Raw genomic sequence first — 21,156 nt, 5'->3', positions numbered from 1 at the left:
TTATATGTATAAAGCTTACTTATATTTTGGGCCAGACAGGGCCTGAAAAAAGACAAGTGGTCCTGAAAGAGTAATCAAGGGAACCAAGGTTATAGCGGTAATTAAAAGAATGTAATCCAGGGACAAAGACCAGACATGGAAAACAGACATACACAACAAAGAACATAAAGTAACTAAAATCATACATACAAAGTAACAAAAGTAAATGAGCAAGTAAACTCGGACTCCACTAAAAACTGGGAGCATGGACCAGGTGCACCGGTAGGGTAAGCGTCCTCTGCTTTTCTAGAAACACCCGCCCATTTGCTCATAAAAAGTCAAGTCGAGGCTAGACAAACGAGGAAAGGAAAACTATGACCCATTGAATAAATCAGATTTCATGGTGCTGAAAAAATGAACCAATGCACTATAATAGTTTGAAAAGGACAACTGGGGTTAGTTCCGGAAAATTAATTGCCCAAGACCACTGTTTTGTAAATATCCAAAAAAGTAAGAAACATGTTGCTACATTATAACTCACCAAAAGACATTTACAACTAGTAAGTTTTTTTGGGGGAAAACAAAACAAAAACAATACATCCTTACAAACAGTTTTAATGCAAAATGTAGACATATAGAAGTTTTAAATAAAAAAAGTATTCATAGAGATATATTTGAAAAAAAATATATAAAATTCTAATAAAAGTTATATAGAAATAAGAAAAATATCACAGATGTAAAATAAGATCACATATTTCAGAGATAAAATGTTGCTGACAAGTACTGTACATGTATTTCATATTTGGTTCCCGTTGTCTTCCTCCTTTTGAAAATGTAGTCTAATACAAAAAATAATGCAAATGCAACAACACATTCATATCACAAATTGTACGAACTGAGAAAATAAGTCAATATTATTTTCCTTCATCATTTCATAATTTGTAAAAACAAGTTATTGTCTATGTTCCCATGGTATTAGTTAAAACAATGTTCCTAATTGTAAAATGTGTATTGGACATTTAGACAACACACACACATCAATCAAAATAAAGATGACCTGCCTTTCTTATTTAACAATAGAAATTTGAAGCCTCACATTTAATAAATTGATTTCAAATGTATAAAAACAAAAAGGCATAAAATATAAAATCCAACTACACAACCACAAGCTAAACTAAAAGATCTTTTCTTGTGAAAACAAAAAATAGACAGCTTTCCCTCTTACTTCATATAAGGTACTGACCATCTTTATCATGAGGGGGCCTGGGATTTGATGTCAAAAAGAAACCAGTTTTTCATGCAAGGGTAAATCTTTTATCAATATATCAGCACAAATCATTATGTTTATTTGAAAATCTGTCAGGTAAATTAAGTAACAGGGATTCATTATTGTTATTGGATGAGTAATTTTTTTTTCTTAATTTGGAACATTTATATATTTTTTTTAAAAAAGATCCCAGTCCCCCCTTCCACTAATAAAATGTTTAGTGCTCAAGAATTTAGACCTAGGGTAAGGGGCATAGCTCTTACAAATAAATATTATGCATGTATAAACCATTTAAAATAAATATCATTTAACTTTATCTAAGTACCTTGGATTTATTTCATTCTGTTTCAACTGAAACAGGCTGTGATGAAGTTAATTACAATGCAAACACATTACTGATTTAAAAAGTTACTTCCCTTACCATAGGTCTACCTCCTTAAGACATTAAATAAATCATAAATCTATGTATAACTCAGGTAAAAAATAATTACACCAGTAATAACTGGTTCTGGAATATGACTATGAATATTAAAATTGCACAAATACACAACAATCATATACAGTTTCCCCTCCACATTCTTCTTAACACTACACAAATTAATAACACACAGGTTGTAATAAAAGATATGCCTTAGGTATTCTGTCTAGTGTTGGTGGAGATGAGAAAAATGTTTATACACCAAACTTTGAAAATGCCACCAAAATCCTCTTGAATTTTCTGCTTCCCAGCCTTCTCAGGACTTCTCAATCATTTTTCTATTTTTCTTGGTGACAGTCAGATATTTTTTAAAACAAAGCAATCAGAATGTGAAAGTAAAAGACCTTGATTATCTAAATTGTTTCTAAACAATAGACAAAAAAGCAGACTTGAAATCCATTAATGTAAAATACTAAACAATTATTGAGGTGTTACGATATAGAAAATGTAAAGATCCATATAATATCAAACCACAAGCTAACAAAATCTAAAACATCATTTGAACAGCAACTTTTACTAATCATGTAATGTTATACTTTTGAAGTATTTAAAACAAACACTTTTAGAGGCCACAACCATTTGTAAGATTATTGCCCCCAACAAACCTAAAGCAGTAACAGCCAATGTCAAATTTCAAAGGTGTCAAGACACGAATAACAAGAGTCTCCCAGGAGCATGAATCGCTCACCTGGTTGAATTTTGCCTTTCAATGGCAATAAATTAAACAAGAAGTTGTCCAACAATTTTGTCCCAAAAAAACTTTGATAGGACTTATCATAAGGATCATTTCAGAAAATGAAAGTCTAAATCTATCATAGTTTTCAGGACATTGGCTGAAAACTGTAAAAAAAAACAAAAAAAAAAATCTGTCATTTTCCCATTAAGGGCAATAACTCAATAAGGATCATTTCAGCAATGAAAGAATTTGGCTAAACCTAACGGTTTTGGAGATATACCAGTATGCAAAAAACTACTGTCTGACCCCTATGGTCTATTTTTAGTAACAGTGGCCATGTTTTTAGTGTCAGAGGAGAAGATTTTTGAAAGAAATAACATTAAAAAAATAGCAAAAACCTTTGAAAAAGGGCAATAACTCCAACATGGCTTAACTTAATAAATTAAAATAAAAATTTGACCGCAGATAGATCTCATCATGCTGAACACTTTTACCTCTTTCAAAATGGGCTAAACCTAAGCATTCTGAAGATATATGCAAAAAAATATTGTCTGAACCCTATGTTCTATTTTTAGTAACGGCGGCTATGCTTTTCGACAGATCAAAAATCCCATATCGGTTCTATGCAAGATACCCTAAGGAACATTCATCCCAAGTTTGGTTCCAATTGGTAAAGTAGTGTAAGAGGAGAAGATATTTGAAAGAAAAAACATAAAAAATAGCAAAAAACGTTGAAAAAGGGCAATAACTCCAACGTGGCTTAACAGATTAAAATGAAAATTTGACCGCAAATAGATCTCATTACGCTAAACACTTTTACCTGGTCAAAATTGGGTTTAACCTTACCGTTTTGGAGATATTTGCAAAAAACTATTGTCTGACCCCTATGTTCTATTTTTAGTAACGGCGGCTATGTTGTTTGATGGATCAAAAATCCCCACAAAAGGTCTATGCAGGATACCCCAAGGAACATTCATACCAAGTTTGATTCCAATTGGTCAAGTAGTTTCACAGAAGAGTTTTGAAAAATTGTTAACTACAACAGACCACGATAACGGACGACGACAGACGAGCTAAGGTGAGCTAAAAATGAGTGCAAAAATAAACTTGTCATTTTTAGCATTTCAGCAGAAATAATGCAAATAATTATCTGATTTCAGTTTGAAAATGTGTAGTGCTTTTAAAGCCAAATAAGGAATATTACATAGTTTTTTTCTTTTTGGCAAAATTTATTTGAAATATTTTTGAAAAATCATATGTAATTTTACCATTTGTGATACACATGGAGGTCACATTTGCCGCACGATCAGTACATGTTTAATGGACTTTACTTTTATGCAAGAACATTAAGGATAATTTTGGCAACATCGTAAGTAAATAAGCTATATATATGATTAAAAGTTATGACAGTAAGTGATGACAATGGCCTTAAATATAAAATTAACTAAAAATACTATAATAGAAAAATAAGATATAAAGGTATCTTGAATAAATACAAACTTGTCTTAAACACACTTAAAAAGGAGAAAACTGCAAAGTTATTTTTATAAAATGATCTTAAGAAAACTATGTAAACACAATCATGTACTGTGGGTAGGCTTGAACATCATGGAATATGATAAACATACTGGGAGTGTTAGCATCATCTACTACTGAATCATATAATATATGGCTTTGTGTAACACCCTGAACAGGCTTTGGAGGAGGAATTCTCATACCATACCCTCCTGTTGTGTATTCTCCTGTCAGTACTTGAGCCCAGTACATTCTTTTGTGATGAACATTATCTGGAACAGAGTATCTATCGTTTGCTGAATAACTGGCATCTCTAGCAAAGTATACACCATCTCCATATGCAGTTGCTACAAATAAATTATACAGTGGTTAAATCTTTCAACCGACCTTTAATGGCTAGTCAGTGTAAAATACTAGTAATGGTTCAAATAAGTGGTCTAAGGTCAAACACTCTAACTTTCTGACCTTTGACCTTTGATATAATAACGTTGGTCCTGAACCTTCAATCCTTTTAACTGAAACTTTATTGTGGAATTTAAATTTTTCTCTAATTGCCCATTGATTTGAAACTAAAAAAAGTCCTGGACCCTTCAACTTTGCATGGTAAATTTGAAGTTTTGGACCGCTTAAAATTATGAGCCCTTTATGAATATTGTTTCTGACAAAAACCCTTTCTTCATAATTAGTTAAATGGTGAATCAAAATCTGTATTTCAATTTCATCAACAATGTGAGAACTTTCCAAAATTTTAGAAATCAATGTTTTGAAATTTCTTATTATACATTAGTGTAGTAATAGTTCTTCTACCAAATTCTTTTTAGAAAATAAACAAATATTTAGACAAAATAGTGTGTATACATGTATGATGATAACTAGTGGCATAAGCAGGGATAGGTGCAAGTGAAGGCTTAATGGGCATTCACACCCCCTTTTTCAGAGGAAAAAAATACTGTAATCTGCTGAATATTTTATTGAACATGCCAATTTATCATATTCATTTATTCAACATGACATAATCTGATTTCCTTTTATACTGATTCTTGTTATTATGCCTCCCCTTCTTAAAATCCTTGACCCGCCCCTGATAAGTATTGTAAATATATTACCATTTTTGCCACAATAACTCCTGTTGAAGCCAAACTTGTTGATGCTGTCCATGGCATCTTTAGCAAATCCATGCCATAACTTCCTTTCGTTCTGATGTCCCTTAGGATTTATACTATCAATTGACACTTTCTTAGCCATAAACTGCTGATATAAAGTTTTGTTCTGGATTCTGTAGATCTGTAAATCAACTGTTTGTAATTATACTATGAACTTAGACAGGAGACCCAAGGTAATCCTGCTTAACCAGATTAAAAATTTAAAAAGTTGATTGACGGGACATATCCTACTTTGGCCCATTACAACTCAAAGATCATAAGAGATACCTGAAATGTAATTGACAAAAAGCAGGCAGGGATTTTCATAAAAATTCTTCAAAAAATTTAAAATTGGACCAAAATAAGAAATCTTTTTTTTACCTGGCCCAATTTCATACCCCTTTAACTCCAAAAAAGTTTAAGATATACATATGTATTTTTTCTGTAAACAACTTGAAAAAAATTTCAGAAGTTACACACTGAAATTAGAATCATCAAAATTAGTTTTACAAAAAACAATTTCTATAAATTTTATTTATAACATCTATTTCCCCTTTTAGTCCCTTATTTTTTTAAAAGGGGGTTGTGCAAAAATCTCAAAAAACCATAAGGCCCATTGCTATGTCAAAAGGAGCAATGTTAAACAAAGGCTAATTGATGCAAACAACAACAGAGTGATAACAATGTACAAGGGCATACATTTTGTGGTTGTATAAAAAAAAAAAAATAGAAAAACTGTGAGCAATGTCCACTAACTTGATACCTCCACTCCCTCATTTGATGACATGCCCTTTTTAACTACAGTATTAATTTGGATCAAAATTTAGAAAGTGCAAATCAGAATATGTTAAAACGATATCATGTTCACCTATTCTAGTCTATGTTTTGATATGTGAAACCCCAAATTGATTCTAATCAACATCTAAAATAGAAAATGCACAAATGGAGCATGTAATAATGATAATGTGAGAGTTTCATTCAATTCCATTCAGTGGTATATATAGGGAGAGTAAAGGATAAGAGATGGGCCTCCTTGTCCTCATATCAATAAATGACAAAGTGCATGTTTTGATATAAGAAACCTCCAATTGATTCAAATAAAATCTAAAATAAGAGGTGCACAATGGGAACAGATTCTGCCAAAGTTTCATCTAATTCCATTTAGTGGTGTAGGAGTAACGGATAAGAAATAGTTCCCCTCTGCGTAATTAATGGAAGTAAGTACAGACAGAGGGACGAATGGACGGAAGGACACCTCCATCTGTATATACTGGCACTTCCAAAGTGGGGTGTATAATACAAAAATGAAAATTGTGTACAACATCTCCTTTTAATGTATCAACCAAGAAACAACCCTATATCATATCATCATAATTTTACAAGTGATATTAAAATATGTCATGCTTACCTCAATTACACTCCTTCTGCTACCAACACTGGAAAGGAACTTCTTCTCAACATCTTGGTATTCCTTGGTCCCAGATTTCAGTACAACTGGTCTGTAATACTCTGTGTCATCCATAGCATCCCATGTTTCAGGCAAGGTAAAAGGATTGTCTGAAAACATATGTATAAAATTAATAAATACAATGTAATTGCTGGATGCTGGGCTATATGCTTATTTTAACATGGGTGCACACTATTTTGTCATTATTTTTCAAGTGCCAGCATCCAGGAATTATTTCTTTTCTAACATGACAACCAAGAGGCTCCCAGGAGCCTGAATCGCTGAACTGGTTAATATTTTGCCTTTCAAGGGCAATAACTCTAACAAGGAGTTCTGACTCCATGAAGAATTTTGTAGAACTTATCATAAGGATCATTTCATCAACTGAAAGTTTCATTCTATCTATATAGTTTTCAAGATAATGGCTGAAAACTGCTAAAAACATAATTTTTGCCTTTCAAGGGCAATAACTCTTACATGGAGTCATCTGACAACTTTGATCCTTGAGGACTTTTGTAGGCCTCATAATAAGAATCTTTTCAGCAAATAAAAGTCTTGTTCTATCTATCATAGTTTATTTGACAAAAATCCAAGGCAGGAAAGGAGTCATGGCCATCACCACTATATGTCACCTAAATTACATGATGTATCCATAGATGGTCTCCTTCCTTTCATAAAAAAAAAACCTCTTGGACTTCATCACATTAGAACCAAACTTTATTATATACCTCTCACTCTACTACACTTCCTTTAAAAAACAAGTCTTGACACACCTGTTTCTGACCCCATCTCATCATTATACAGACTTGTTGCCATCAGTTTGGATATTGGTTTCCAGAGACTCTTTAAACCAGTTTGTGTGAAAAGTCAAGATGAAGAAAATCGATCATTTCTTCCACTATCGTTTGTCAACAAAGGTATAGATGCAATTAATTTGGTTAACATCCTCCATCATAAAAACGTTACCAACAAAATTTCTTCCATATTTCAAAGACAAATCCATACCAAATTATTTCATATTCCTATACTTCACCCATTGCATCCAAAATTTTCAATTATAAAAGGCTATTGCAGAACCTCGAGATTGAGGACTTCAATGCTAAACCACCTAACTGTTCTTGCAAAAACTCTCCATTCAAATATGGTCCTTCTGGTCACATCGTTACGGGAGAATTAACCATCATCAAAAAACGAATCTCTGCGCAATATCCTTTCTAAAGGTCCCAAGTACCGTGAACTATGCTCCATAAATTGGAATTCAAACTTTAAAGTTCTTATGGATGCTGTCGAGGACTATGCAAGAAAATGGATAAAACGAGAACAAGAAGACATTGTTTTCTGTCAGAGTGGTTAAAGGCCGTGAGGTCTTTAATTTTAAAACGAATGAAAGTTTTAAGTAGGTCAATGAGTGCCAAGGCTACATCGGTTTTCAAAGACCCCAATGTAGCAAAAACATTGTCTACTATACATGACAAATATGTTGTCGTACCAGCAGACAAAGCCCAAAACAACATTGTTTTTGTCTGCAAAACGTTTTACATCCAATGTTTATTATCAGAGGTTAGACGTAGAAAATAATAGCAGTGATAAGACCTATACTGCTACCATATTCTCCAAAGAAGAGATTGTGAAAAACCATTAATCTGTGCTATCTTCTTTTGGTCTTTTTACCAAGGACGATGATTGTGATTTACCATCTATGTACTGGATTCCTAAACTCCACAAGAATCCATACTAACAGGTTTCATAGCTGGATCTGCAAAATGTACCATCAAACCTCTTTCAAAACTTTTAACTTCTATACTTACAACTGTCAAAGAGGGTCTGCAGTCCTACCACAACACTTGTTACTCACATAGTGGTATTAATTCAATGTGGATCCCGAAAAATTCGAAAGATCTTTTGGAGACAATCAGTTCAAAACTATTATCTGAATATAATAGCGTGTAAATCTATAATTTTTCAACACTGTACACTTCTATACCCCATACCCAGTTAAAATCCCGACTTAAAAACATTATACATTATTGTTTTTTCAAAGAAAGATGGTACACTTAGATACAAATATATAGTTCTTGGTAGAGATTCCTCATACTTTGTAAGAACTAATTCCAAATCATCTCCCATATATACAGAGGAAGATATTTACAAAATGCTGGAATTTTTAATGGACAACATATTTGTCCAGTGTGGTGGACATGTTTTTCAAAAAATGGTCGGCATTCCAAAGGGAACAAATTGTGCTCCTTTACTTGCTGACCTATTCCTTCACTCTTATGAGGCTGACTTTATAGCTGATCTGATCTGAAAGAAAGAATATTGTTTGGCTAGATCCTTTGATCTCAGTTTCCACTATATAGATGACGTATTATCTTTAAACAACCCTAATTTCAGGGATTTGATACATCGCATCTACCCCAAAGAACTTGAGATAAAGGATACTACAGACACTGTGAAGTCGGCCTCATATCTTGACCTACACTTAGAAATCGATGGTAAGGGAAAACTATTGACCAAACTTTACAACAAATGTGATGACTTTTCATTCAATATTGTCAACTTTCCTTTCATCTGTGGCAACATTCCTTCAGCACCTGTGTATGGAGGTATTGCGCTAGAACTCTAACAAATAGACTTCTGGGACAGGGTTATGTTGCTACAAGATTGAAGTCATCACTTCAGAAATTTAATGGTCGTCATCATGAACTCATGAATCATTATGATGTATCCATCTGCACCATGAAAACTGATTTATTCAACGGGTCATAGCTTTCCTTTCCTCGTTTGTCTACCCCGGACTTGACCTTTTATGAGCAACTCGGCAGGTTTTTCTAGAAAAGCAGAGGACGCTTACCCTACCGATGCACCTGGTCCATGCTCCCAGTTTTTAGTGGAGTCCGAGTTGCTCATTTGCTTTTGGTAAGGGCAATAACTCTTACATGGTGTCGTCTGACAACTTTGATCCCTTGGAGACTTTTGTAGGCCGTATAATAAGAATAATTTCAGTAATTGAAAGTTATTAGCTAAACCTAAAGGTTTGTGAGATATATTCACAAAACTACTGGTTGACCACTTTATTTTATTTTTAGTAATGATGGCCATGTTTTTTAACCAATCAAAATTCAAACAATCCTTTTATGCAGGATACCCAGCCCTAAAAAACAAGAATATCCTCTTTCATTGAATTCTATATAGTAGTTTCTGAGAAGATTTTTGAAAGGAATAACATAAAAAATAGCAAAAAACATCCAAAAAGGGCAGTAATTCTAACATGGGTCAACAGATTTTCATCAAAATTTGACAGATACATGTAGATCTCATCATGCTGAATACTTGTACTCATGCCAGAATTGGCTAAACCTAATGGTTTTGGAGATATATGCAAAAATCTGCTGTCCTATTTTAAGTAATGGCGGCCATATTTTTTAACTGATCAACAATCCAAACATTCATTTTTTGCAGGATACCCTAAAAATGCCAACTTTCATTAAAATCTGTATAGTAGTTTCTGAGAAGATGATTTTTGAAAGTAACAACATCAAAAACAGCAAAAAAATAAAGCCATGAAACTGTGTCATGATGTCACATCATGTTACACAGATATAGGTCATTCGTTTATGGTGGAAATGCTGTGCTAGGTTGCCAAGGTATTGTCGGACATAATATCAACAAATCACAGTCTTCTGAAACACATTTCATTCTTTGTGAATGACATTACAATGTTGATTTGCTAGCATTATCATCTCCTTCAATGCTTGGCCGAAATCTGTGGCTGAAACCATCATTTTACAGGTCATACAGCCTCTAGCCAGTTTTACCCAAACATTAGATAATTTCATATGTAGTACACTAAGATCATGATAGAATAGAGACGTTTCTTAAGGAGTACCAGTATTATTGACATTGTTCCTTTTATATTTAGTAAACAATTACTATCAATGAATACAATGAAAAGTGATCCGTTCATTACAATGGTTGTGTAAGTGCAAACAAATAGAGACCTTCTTTGTTTACAAAGTGATCATGCCATGCCATGTTAGAAACCATAACAGTCAGTACATGTAACCTATGTTACTAAAATTGAAAAGAGTCAAATTCTTCAAATATAGAAATGACAATTAGCAAATTATTTACATTTTCCATCACAATTAGCCTGCCATAATAACTTTCCTCCCTGCAATCCAAATAACAGGCACAGCCTTAATACAATTTTTCATCAAAATCTATTAAGGATGTCATTGTTTCATTTATTATAGCTTGCAAGTCATTTGTATACTATTTGAGTTCAGATTAAGACTGTCCTTCATATTTGGTTGTAATGCTGCTGATGATACAGTCCTTGAACTGATTTGCACAACAATTTGACGGATTAATCTGATTGATCGCTGACGGATCAATATTTGATGACCGATGACCAATCTGATCACAATTTTGTAATGTAAAATGACAGATGATCTGCTCAAAATAAAACAAATGTAAAATAGAAGTATAAATTGATGTTTTAATCTATTGCATTATGTATTTACGTAAATTTGACAAAGAAAAAACCTTAAAATATATTGACCACTCTGTGGTCATGTCATGCAATCACCGGTTTAATGGATTGGTTTGAGTGATTGCTGACTGATTGGAAACTGTTTGTTACACAGATTGGTTCAGGTAAGTAATTTCTTGAAACATGTATACAGCATACAAAAGTTTGCAGTATTTGTAAGAGCAGAGATTAGGAAGAGTGAAGTTTATTGTCGTAAAACCTATATTTAACCCAAAATTTCAATTGAAGTGCCTGTACAAAGTTAGGATCATTGTGGTACCAGCTGCTGCGGTGGTGTAATATCTATTTTGCCAGATTTATTTTGGACTAGACTTGATTATGAAACAGATTAGTGTTTGGTAATTTTGTTGTAACCTTTATCCACTTATCACAGAATTTTAAAATTCATGCTGAAAAAAATGAAGGAAAGCTATATAGGGTAATAAATAGGATAATCAATTGCTTATTAAGAATAACCAAAATTTGATCACTCATGTCAAGAATGCTTGAAGATTTAACTCTTGTGTGGAACAGTTCCGCTCTCTCATTGAATCTAGGCATTCTTTGGCACTCATGACAGTATCAGAGATGATTTTACTATGTCAACAAACAAAGGGAAATTGGTAAAATCATAAGTAAATATACAGTAAAAAAAGAATTGTAACGGTAAAATCCGGATTTGAATAGCCGAAATCTGCTAAAAAACGGAAGAAAAAAAATTATTTATGATTATTTACTAATTATAATTATTTCAATTATATGAGAATAGCACAGATACCTTTATCCATGATTTTTGATTTTCTCAGCACAGCTACATAATCATTCCTATCCCTTTCAGCATATTCCTCCATATCACCAAAGTCAATAATGTAGGATTTCCCTTTTTTATCAGTAATTTTAGTTTGATTTTTCATTCCTTGATACTCAGATTCAAGTTGCATATTAATATCAACTGGGTATTCTACTAACTGATCCTTCCCGTCTTTTTTCTTCATGAAATACCACTGAACACTTTCCTTCATTACATTTGCCTTTAGCCCTGCTAGTCTGCCTTGTTCTGCTTCATCGATCACACTATTAGCTTTACCTTGTGCTAGTGCTAAATTTACTAAGAAGCCTTTCAATACTAATTTTCCACTCTTTGAATCTGGTTTGATTTCAACCCCTTCAATGTAAGCTATTTGCTTTAACTCTTCCAGCTAAAAAAACCCAAACTTAGGAGATGTATGACCAACTATAAGCAGTAACAAAGTCTTGTAAATGTTTTACTTCATTATTTTCACATTTAGCTCATAATAATATTATGTATTTCTAAACTTTTGGATTTAATGAAATGTCCTTATTTGTTTATTCTAAAGGTAATTAAAATTTATAAATACTCCTTCTTTTTACAAAACAAAAAGTGTAAAAACATGATTTAAGAATTCTGTGATAAATGATTAATTTTTCTCATTGCAAATAATATATATATCAGTCAGATTTTTCCTACTTTGGAACTGGGAGATAACTGTATTTTATATGAAGATTTGGAGGCATCAATTGTGGTTTAATGGTGACAAACTGTATTTATTGGCAATGCACAAGTGTAGCCAGTACACAGAAATTTCAAACCATTGATTTTTAACTCACAACGATAAATTTTGAAATACAATACAGTTATCTCCATTCAAATGCAACTGTCAAATATAATTATGAAAATAACAATTCAAAAATCTGTGGTTTGAAAATTTAAGACAGTTAATCATGGAATTAATGCTCTGAAATTTTTGGCGTTATCCAATGAAATTCCACATTAGATGCTAATGTTGCATTACAATTATTGGTTGAAGTAAACAAGGTATTAAAAGATACATTTTGTACCTGCTCCTTCTTTAGTTCTCCGACTACTTTCCCTGCTTTGATTTCTTCAGTTACAAAGGCATCATCAATATGTTTGTTCAGTGTTTTAATCGCATGGTCAACATCGGCTTTGTTCTTGGCAATTATTGTAACCTTGAACTCAGATGGTGGCTGTGATATTTCTACTTTCTTCCATTCTCTATTCATTCTGGTTTCACTGTTCGGACCAAACTTCATCTGTTTTGAAGGTATATCTATAAACTGGCTAGGCTCCCTGGTAATATCAGGTCTATGTTTATCTGTAGCATCAATGAATGACTTTACCATAGTGCCCTGGTATATAATAATATGTACTTCCTGGACATGCTGCGGATGGAAATTGGCAATGACACCCAGCATTTCCCTGGCTACTGAATCTACATCCATGTTGGCATTAGCTGTCCCTAAAAAATAAGTAAAACATCAAGTCATTGACAACTTATCAACACAAATGCAATGCAAATTTGAAGTTAGAGCAACAACGTTTTTGTTTCCAAGAAATCTTTACCTGAAAAGGATAATGCCTTATTTAACATGAATGACACAAGCAATGGGGAGAACCAATTCCACTTATTGTTCATAATTGTTCTGTGTAACAAATAAAATTTAGCACTCAGTTTTATATGGAATTGAAAATCCATTGGTATAAAATTATAATACAACATGTTTTTATACTATTACCTGTAGCATGTACATACATCTTGGTCAACAGAAACAAAAAGCCTTTAAATACCTATTGGAGAGGTATTACACATTAATGCAGTAAAGCCATACAGTTTGAAAATATGTCATGAAATTGTTCAGTCATATGTTGTGACACGGCAAATAAGCCATATATAAAAGACGGATTAAGCAATCTACACACAAGCTAAAACACAAGTTTGTCACCAAAAAATAGTAATTTAACCTTTAGGTCAAAGTTTAAGGTCATTGGCTATTTAATCAATGGTACCCAACACATTATCCTTACATGAACTACCCACATGCCAAATATGAAAAGCCTGCATCAAAAGACAAAAAAAGTTACAGCCAAGACACAAGTTTGTCACTGAAAACCAGGATTTAACCTTCAGGTCAAATTTAAAGGTCATAGGACAGTATCCATGGGGAGCGAAACATTTTCTTTATATGCAGTGCCCAACTTTGAACCTCTAAAACTTGAAAACAGTCCAAAACAAATAAAATCATAAATAAGGAACACAATAAAAAAAGAAACATTAAAATTGGAAAAAACAAGAGGCTCCCAGGAGCCGGAATCACTCACCTGGTTCAATTTTTGCCTTTCAAGAGCAAAAACTCTAAAAAGTAGTTGTCAGACAATTTTGACTCCATGAAGGCTTTGGTAGGACTATCATGAGGATCATTTCATCAATCCAAAGTTTCATTCTATCTATTAAAGTTTTCAAGATATTGACTGAAAACTGTAAAAAACAAGGGTAATCTTTCAAGGGCAATAACTTTTATATGGAGTCTTCTGACAACTTTCATCCCTGAAGACTTGTGTAGGCCTTATAATAAGAATCATTTCAGCAACTGAAAGTTTCATTCTATTTATCATAGTTTTCAAGATATAGGCTGAAACTAAAAAAAAGTCATTTTTCACCTCTCAAGGGCAATAACCTTTATATGGAGTCGTCTGACAACTTTGATCTCTTGGAGACTTTTGTAGGCCTTATAATAAGGATATTTCAGCAACTGAAAGATATTGGCCAAACCTAACGGTTTTGGAGATATATGCAAATATCTACTGTACGACATCTATCTTCTATTTTCAGTAACAGGGGCCATGTTTCTTAACCGATCAAAAATCCAAACAGTTTGTTAAGGATACCCTAAAAAAGAAAAGTACCAACTTTCATTGAGTTCTGTACAGTAGTTTTGGAGTGGAAGATTTTTGAAAGTAATAACATCAAAAACAGCAAAAAATGTCCAAAAAGGGCAATAACTCCAACATGGGTTAACAGATTTTTACCAAAATTTGACCACAGATGATCTCATCATGCTGAATACTTTTACTCTATGTCAGAATTTTGCTGAACCTAACAATTTTGGAGATATATGCAAAAATCTGCTGTCTGATCCCTATGTTCCATTTTTAGTAACAGCGGCCATGTTTTTTAACTAAACAAAAATCCAAACGGTGATTTTGTGCAGGAACAGTCATTATAATTTTAAAAATAAGATTATATGAAGTGAATAAAACTGTAATCAAACATTTCCATTTCCCATATTTTATTTGCGAACTGTTTTTCTTCAAAGATGTATAATCTGAAAGTTAATTGTTACTACATGCACTGATTCATGAAGTATAAATTGTAATCATTAATCAAACAGTACCTCACTTCACACACATTAAAAACTTAGTTCCATTTCACCATTTTCCAAAAATGTTTAAACCAGTCCAAAAGTTAATTTGCATTTACATGTAACACAAGTACTATCTTTAAAAAAAAAGATAGCATAAACAGTTAAATTTTGTTCTTTTTTACTTACAATTTTCTACAATTCACTCAGGAAATAACACATAGCACGCAATTTCAATTTTCGAATGCCACTACGTTATCAGTATTTGGCCAATCAAAAAACAGAATTCTGATCAGGTGACTTGCACTTCCATGAAAGAGCTTCTTTGAGGTCAAAGAAAAATATCTTAACAAGAGTATTTATCCTACATTGTAATTATACTCATATAAAACCAATTTCAGTTTAAGAATATAAATAACTTAATTTCCTAAAACTGCACTTTTTATCTTTTAAAATTTTCCTGCCAATTTTACTTGGTTAAAATCACAGCTCTTCACTTTCTGTTTATTTATCATAAAATAATAGGATGAAGATTTTGACAAATAAGTGTCCTAAATGGAACTTGCTAAGCGCATTTAATGTTTCTTGACATATTACTGCTAGAATTAAATTCTCTAAATGCAAATTCATTACTAATTGTCTTACAAGGATAAAAAGGAGTCCCTCAAATCTTCAGTTGATATGAGACTTGATCTTAATTTCATTTGCAGAAATAACAGAATATTATTGAGCTGGATAATTGCCAGAAACATATAAACTGGTTGTAAAAGATGTATTGAATGATATAAAGGGCATGCATAACATTTGGGCTATATTGTTGTGTAGTGTACAGTAACAATAGTAGGGAAGTTCCTGGGATAACATAAAGTTTTGAAAACCCAAAAATGAAAAAGGGAGCTCACATCAATAGAAAGAAGCAATTCATGAGAATTCACAACACATTTTGGCAGCATTTTCATTCTGAAGTGTAAACAACAGATGGATAGATATGCACTGGTATACCATAATACACCAGTCTCATACCTGCCAACATTTTAAAAAGGCCTGTTGGAGATTTTACACACAAAATAGTCCTCAGCAACCGGAAAACTTTTCACGGCTTTCAAATTCATCAAATACATGTTTTCGTGCTTTTTTCATGGCAAGACGATTCTAATGCACAATACAGTGGACAATAGTGTATGCAGTATTAAATAACAGGTACAGTCCCTGAACCGATCCGTGCAATTTGACGGATTGATGACCATTGACAGATCAATGACTGATGACTGATTTGATCGCAGTTTTGTTATGTAAAATGACGTTAGATCTGTTTAAAATTAAAAAAAGTACAATAAATGCATATATTAATGTTTAAATCTATTAAATTATGTAAATATGTGTAAACTTGACAAAGAAAACAACAAGAAACGTAAAATACATTTATTGCTCTGTGGTCATGTGATGCAATCACCAGTTTAATGGATCGGTTTGACGGATCGATGACTGACCAGAAACTGATCGATGATCGATGACCGATCGCAATGTTTGTTGCAAAGATCGGTTCAGGTACTGTATATAAGAATACTTACCCAGAGCAGGTAATGCCATAGTTTGCATGTGAAGTTCATCAGTTTTTTTAAGAACTTGGAATATTTTAGTTTTTAGATCTATCTGTGTTTCTTGCATGTCTAGATGGATCAGTTTACTGCAGGGTAACTTTCCTGCTGTGGTAACAATAAAGCCATCCTTCTTCATTTTGTCCTCTGAAATTACATCAAGATCAAAACAAAAATAACTAAACTTGTGAGTGACCTCACTGAGTGATTCAAGTATCAATATTACCATTCAAAACTATAAAACCCTTTAATTTGAATTGTCTCCCATCACAAGCATCCATCAATACAAATTACCATTCAATCTACAAGCAATGTTTAATAAATTTCAGTCAAATCCATTAAACAGTTTAGGAGTAACCAAAATATGATTACTTGTACCAAGGAAGCAGTAATATTTAACTTGGGCGCATAACAAGTTCTTGGTTTTCTTCGGCACTTGTAATCATACATATTTTGGTTATTCACTCTTTCCAATAAATTATCCTGTTAGTATATGTCAACAAACACAAGTGCAGTTAAATAAAGAACAGTCTCGTACGTTTAAGAAATCACTGTTGTTTCACATGATTGCACTATGAAGGCTTAGCAATTATTCTAATTTATTTTTGGATTCCATTTTATTCATTGCAGTTTTTTATTCTTATCTGCTCAATATTTTTATGTATGCTATTCATTCTTATATACTGATACAATGTGTATGGTAAATGTATTGCATATGTATTTTTTATGTAAGCATGTAAAGCATAGAGTAATTGTATAATTAGGTAACGTGCTATACAAATGTTATGTTATAAAGATAATAATAAGAGCAATAGGACTTGTGCATTGAGTTATGTATTTAATAGTGCTGAACAATAGAATTTGAAACAGATATGGTTAATTGAGAGATAAATAATTGAATTATGAATAATTAGTGGTAAAGTAGAATGGTTGAGGGATACCGGAAAGGTAACATGAGTACATGTTTTTTTTCTCATAACAGTATACATGTATTCAATAATTAGAGACAGTGTTGAAAGGAACCATAACTTTTAAATCAACATTCAATACGGCCCATTTTTACTTGTTTTTTTTATGATCAATTACATTGTGTGAGAAAAGGTTTATTAAGATTCAGTCCAAAATGTATTTATACTATTTAGGCATGGATTTATTCGAAATAAGTTAGAATTCTATCTATTGATCATGAGATTAAAATTTCATATCCAACTGAATGCTTACTCTGTTTGTTCACTTCTGTTATGATACTTTCTCCACCTTTCTTCATAATAGCTTGTGCCACAGCACCTGAAATATTATGTTAAGTATCAGTCTCTGTAAAAAATAGGCAGTGGGTGAAACATGGGAGAAAATAACCCCTCATATTGACAATGTAATTTCACTATGTGTACCATTAAAATCAAGGAATAAAAACAAGATTTTTACATCATTCTGGTCTGACAGGTCAAATGAATAATAGTTCATAGAAATAAACTGCAAATAATTCAGGCAAGATAACTGTGTCAAAAACCAAAATTTTCTAATCTTTTATTCAAAAAGTTCTCAAATAAAAATGTAATCATTTCAAATAAAGAAGACAGTTACAATTTCAGATTATTGCATGTTTTAGATTTTCCCATTTTGCCTGATTCTAACCAGGCGATCTGATTTCTGCAAAAAAAAAAAACTGTTCATAACATTTTCAATTCATTTCAGAATACCAAGGGAAAGAAACTAATGGAAAGTAGTTTTCTGTCCTCTTATATTTCATATATATTATTTCCATAAAACATTGCTTAAAAACTGTCAGTCAGTCTATATTCTGGGTCACCTGCATCCGCCAACATCAAATTTTGAAATTTCTCAAAAATGACTGACCTTACGCAAATAAATTCCATAATCCCGAACTCAGAGCGTTTTGCCAAGATTGGCAACCTCAATACCACGACCGTAGATCGGCAATTAAAAAAAATATACAGCGTTTATTATGTTGCTATGCCGTATTTACATTACAAGATGACGGCCATTTTTCCCGGAAGTCACAGGCGGAAAACCTAATTTACGTCACAATGGCATTCTAGACGGTGTTTTCCATGCAAAGGGAGGCTACTCCTGCAAACAGACCCTGATCAGCTGATATTGACAGCGAATATTATTTTTGGAAACAACATTATTTTGTAGTTGTATATTGGCTATGGCAGTAGACGTAAATGACGTAAACATCAAGAATTGAAGAACAAGCATTTCTGATCTTCCTTATCAGCCGAATCCACATTGTGAATAGCTTTTCAATAAGTAATTAACGCAATGTTATCTCTTATGAGGAAATTTTTTGGATATAAAAAAAAACAGAACAGCTTGTTCATAGAATCCACCCTATCACATCCCATAACTAGTTCCGTAGATTAAGGGGCGATCATTTCACTTGGGGGAGGAGGCTGACAAGTTTGTGGGTCTGAATATTTTTAATTGTTGAAATTCTGGGGGTCAGAAAACATATTTTCAACCCCAATGGGGCAAGATTACTTGTGTTTATTTCCATTTCACTGTTTAAAGTATTAGAGTGACTGAGGTCAGAATATTTAAATGCTTTTGGCAAAATGGAAAATAACAACACTACACTTCTGTTCACCAGTTTTCTTTAACTTATTATTTGTCTATAATATTGCCAACTTTGGTAAATTTGTTAATGTGTATCAGTTTAAATGTTTGGAAAATTTTATTTTAATAAGGAATCAATGATTCAATTTAAAGTTTTTTTCATATGAGCATTTGAAATAAAACATAGAATAACCACAAAAGTTGGTATCCAATAAACAATACAGTTCAACTCTTATACACAGTATTAGTAAAAAAATGTGAGTGTATTTAGTTTTGTTTCATAATGTCCAACTTAAAACAATTGTTACATCTCATTTAATCCTACAATTTCTGGTTATTTTTAAATTTTGTCTTCAGATATTTTAACAATTACTGAGGTTTCCAGTGCTATAAGCAAAAGAGTTCTAAACAGTAATATCACTAAGAGTACTTTACACAAACCTTGACGTAGGTCACATTGTGTATTACTGCTATATACCACAACATCAACATTTGCCGTGGTTATGTCCCCTTGGTAAATCTTGACCTCTATTTTTCCAAATTGGACAGTGTACTTTCTAGCATGGGATGTTTTAGGCCTAGCGGTACCTGGTCTTCCTGGTCTTCCTCGTCCTATAAACATGATCAACATTTTTAATGATTAAACCAAATAATACTTTAATGAATATTTTGATGCACAATGAATTATTTTATCATATTCTTAAAATTGAAGTCAGAAGCTAGCTAAGTTTTAACAGAAAATTTCTTTAACATCAATATTTCAAGCAAAAATATTCCTGCCAGACTTTCATAAAAGAAATATTAATATTTGAAACTTTCGTTAAATCCAGGAGTGTCCTAAAATCCTTGAGTGTCAAAATTTAAGATTTAATGACAGACTAAAGAAAATTTTAGATTTCAAAAGACTTGTGAACTTGATGCAGTGAGAACAAGATCTATTCCTAAAGGCTTCAAAATAGAAAAAAATATTAGCAGGTTAACTAGAGATAGCTCTTATACCTTGGTATCTGTTTAAGCTGTCAGTGATTTGCACATTTGTCAAAAATAAGTAAGATAATGCAAGTACTCCAGGATAACAGGAAATTTGTGTATCAAAAACCTCAGAAGTAGAGTAATGTAAACATAATTCTCCTAGCTGAAAACATGGATGCATATATATACCAATATTAAAAAACATTTTGTCTGATGGAAGCTGAGAAATCTGTTTGAACAGACAGACAGACAACATGATAAAGTTATTCCCATTCATAAGTACTAATTGTCTTGGACATGCATGTTTACTAAATAAATCATAAAAATAGATGCTAATAAAATGTTTTCAAGAGTATAGCTTGATAGGACCACACCACAATTCAAACTCTGAACATTTGGGGCAAGTATGGACGCAATGTTCAAGAGTGCATTTGGTTTGATACAGGATAAGAACTTTACCTGTATTGAAGTGGCCTTATTTAGGTTAATTGTTGGGACATCAGAAAAATGCTTGCTTCTGGCCCTTACATCCTAAATTGTTCAACCCTTAAAACCAATGCCAGCCTTCATTTTGTGGTATGGAACCTTGTCGTACAATTTCATAGAGATCACTTATACTTGGGATATTGTTGGACAAGAATTGCCTAGGGAATTCAATACTGCCTACAGTAAGGCTTATAGTGACCTATTTTGTACTTTAAAACATTTGGTTGACCACTCTCTTACCATATATGGCAAATTGTCAATTCTAAAATACAGTTGGAAAATTTGGTGCCATGAATATAT

The 21,156-nt window shown here is 32.5% G+C and overlaps 1 protein-coding gene across 2 annotated transcripts in view; it reads right to left on the bottom strand.

The window, feature by feature from the left end:
* Positions 1-578: 578 nt before the first annotated feature.
* LOC148614993 (protein mono-ADP-ribosyltransferase PARP14-like) overlaps positions 579-21,156 on the bottom strand; it is a 39,196-nt gene continuing 18,618 nt past the window's right edge. Inside the window, exons 13-20 of one of the 2 annotated variants that reach the window (XM_088589582.1) lie at positions 19,840-20,010; positions 18,040-18,105; positions 16,792-16,965; positions 12,899-13,320; positions 11,817-12,237; positions 6,466-6,614; positions 5,022-5,199; positions 579-4,262 (exon numbers count right to left, since the gene is read on the bottom strand). In XM_088589582.1, the coding sequence (XP_088445708.1) occupies positions 3,967-4,262; positions 5,022-5,199; positions 6,466-6,614; positions 11,817-12,237; positions 12,899-13,320; positions 16,792-16,965; positions 18,040-18,105; positions 19,840-20,010 (1,877 nt within the window). In that variant the 3' untranslated portion in view covers positions 579-3,966. The remainder of the gene's footprint in view (positions 4,263-5,021; positions 5,200-6,465; positions 6,615-11,816; positions 12,238-12,898; positions 13,321-16,791; positions 16,966-18,039; positions 18,106-19,839; positions 20,011-21,156) is intronic. The other variant, XR_015923813.1, reaches the window with a different exon arrangement.

This window comes from Perna viridis, chromosome 6 (genome assembly GCF_037379345.1).
Source record: "Perna viridis isolate PV_CMFRI_1.1 ecotype Kerala chromosome 6, ASM3737934v1, whole genome shotgun sequence".
Classification (NCBI taxonomy): Eukaryota; Metazoa; Mollusca; class Bivalvia; order Mytilida; family Mytilidae; genus Perna; species Perna viridis.
This window is presented reverse-complemented; position numbering and strand designations above follow the sequence as displayed.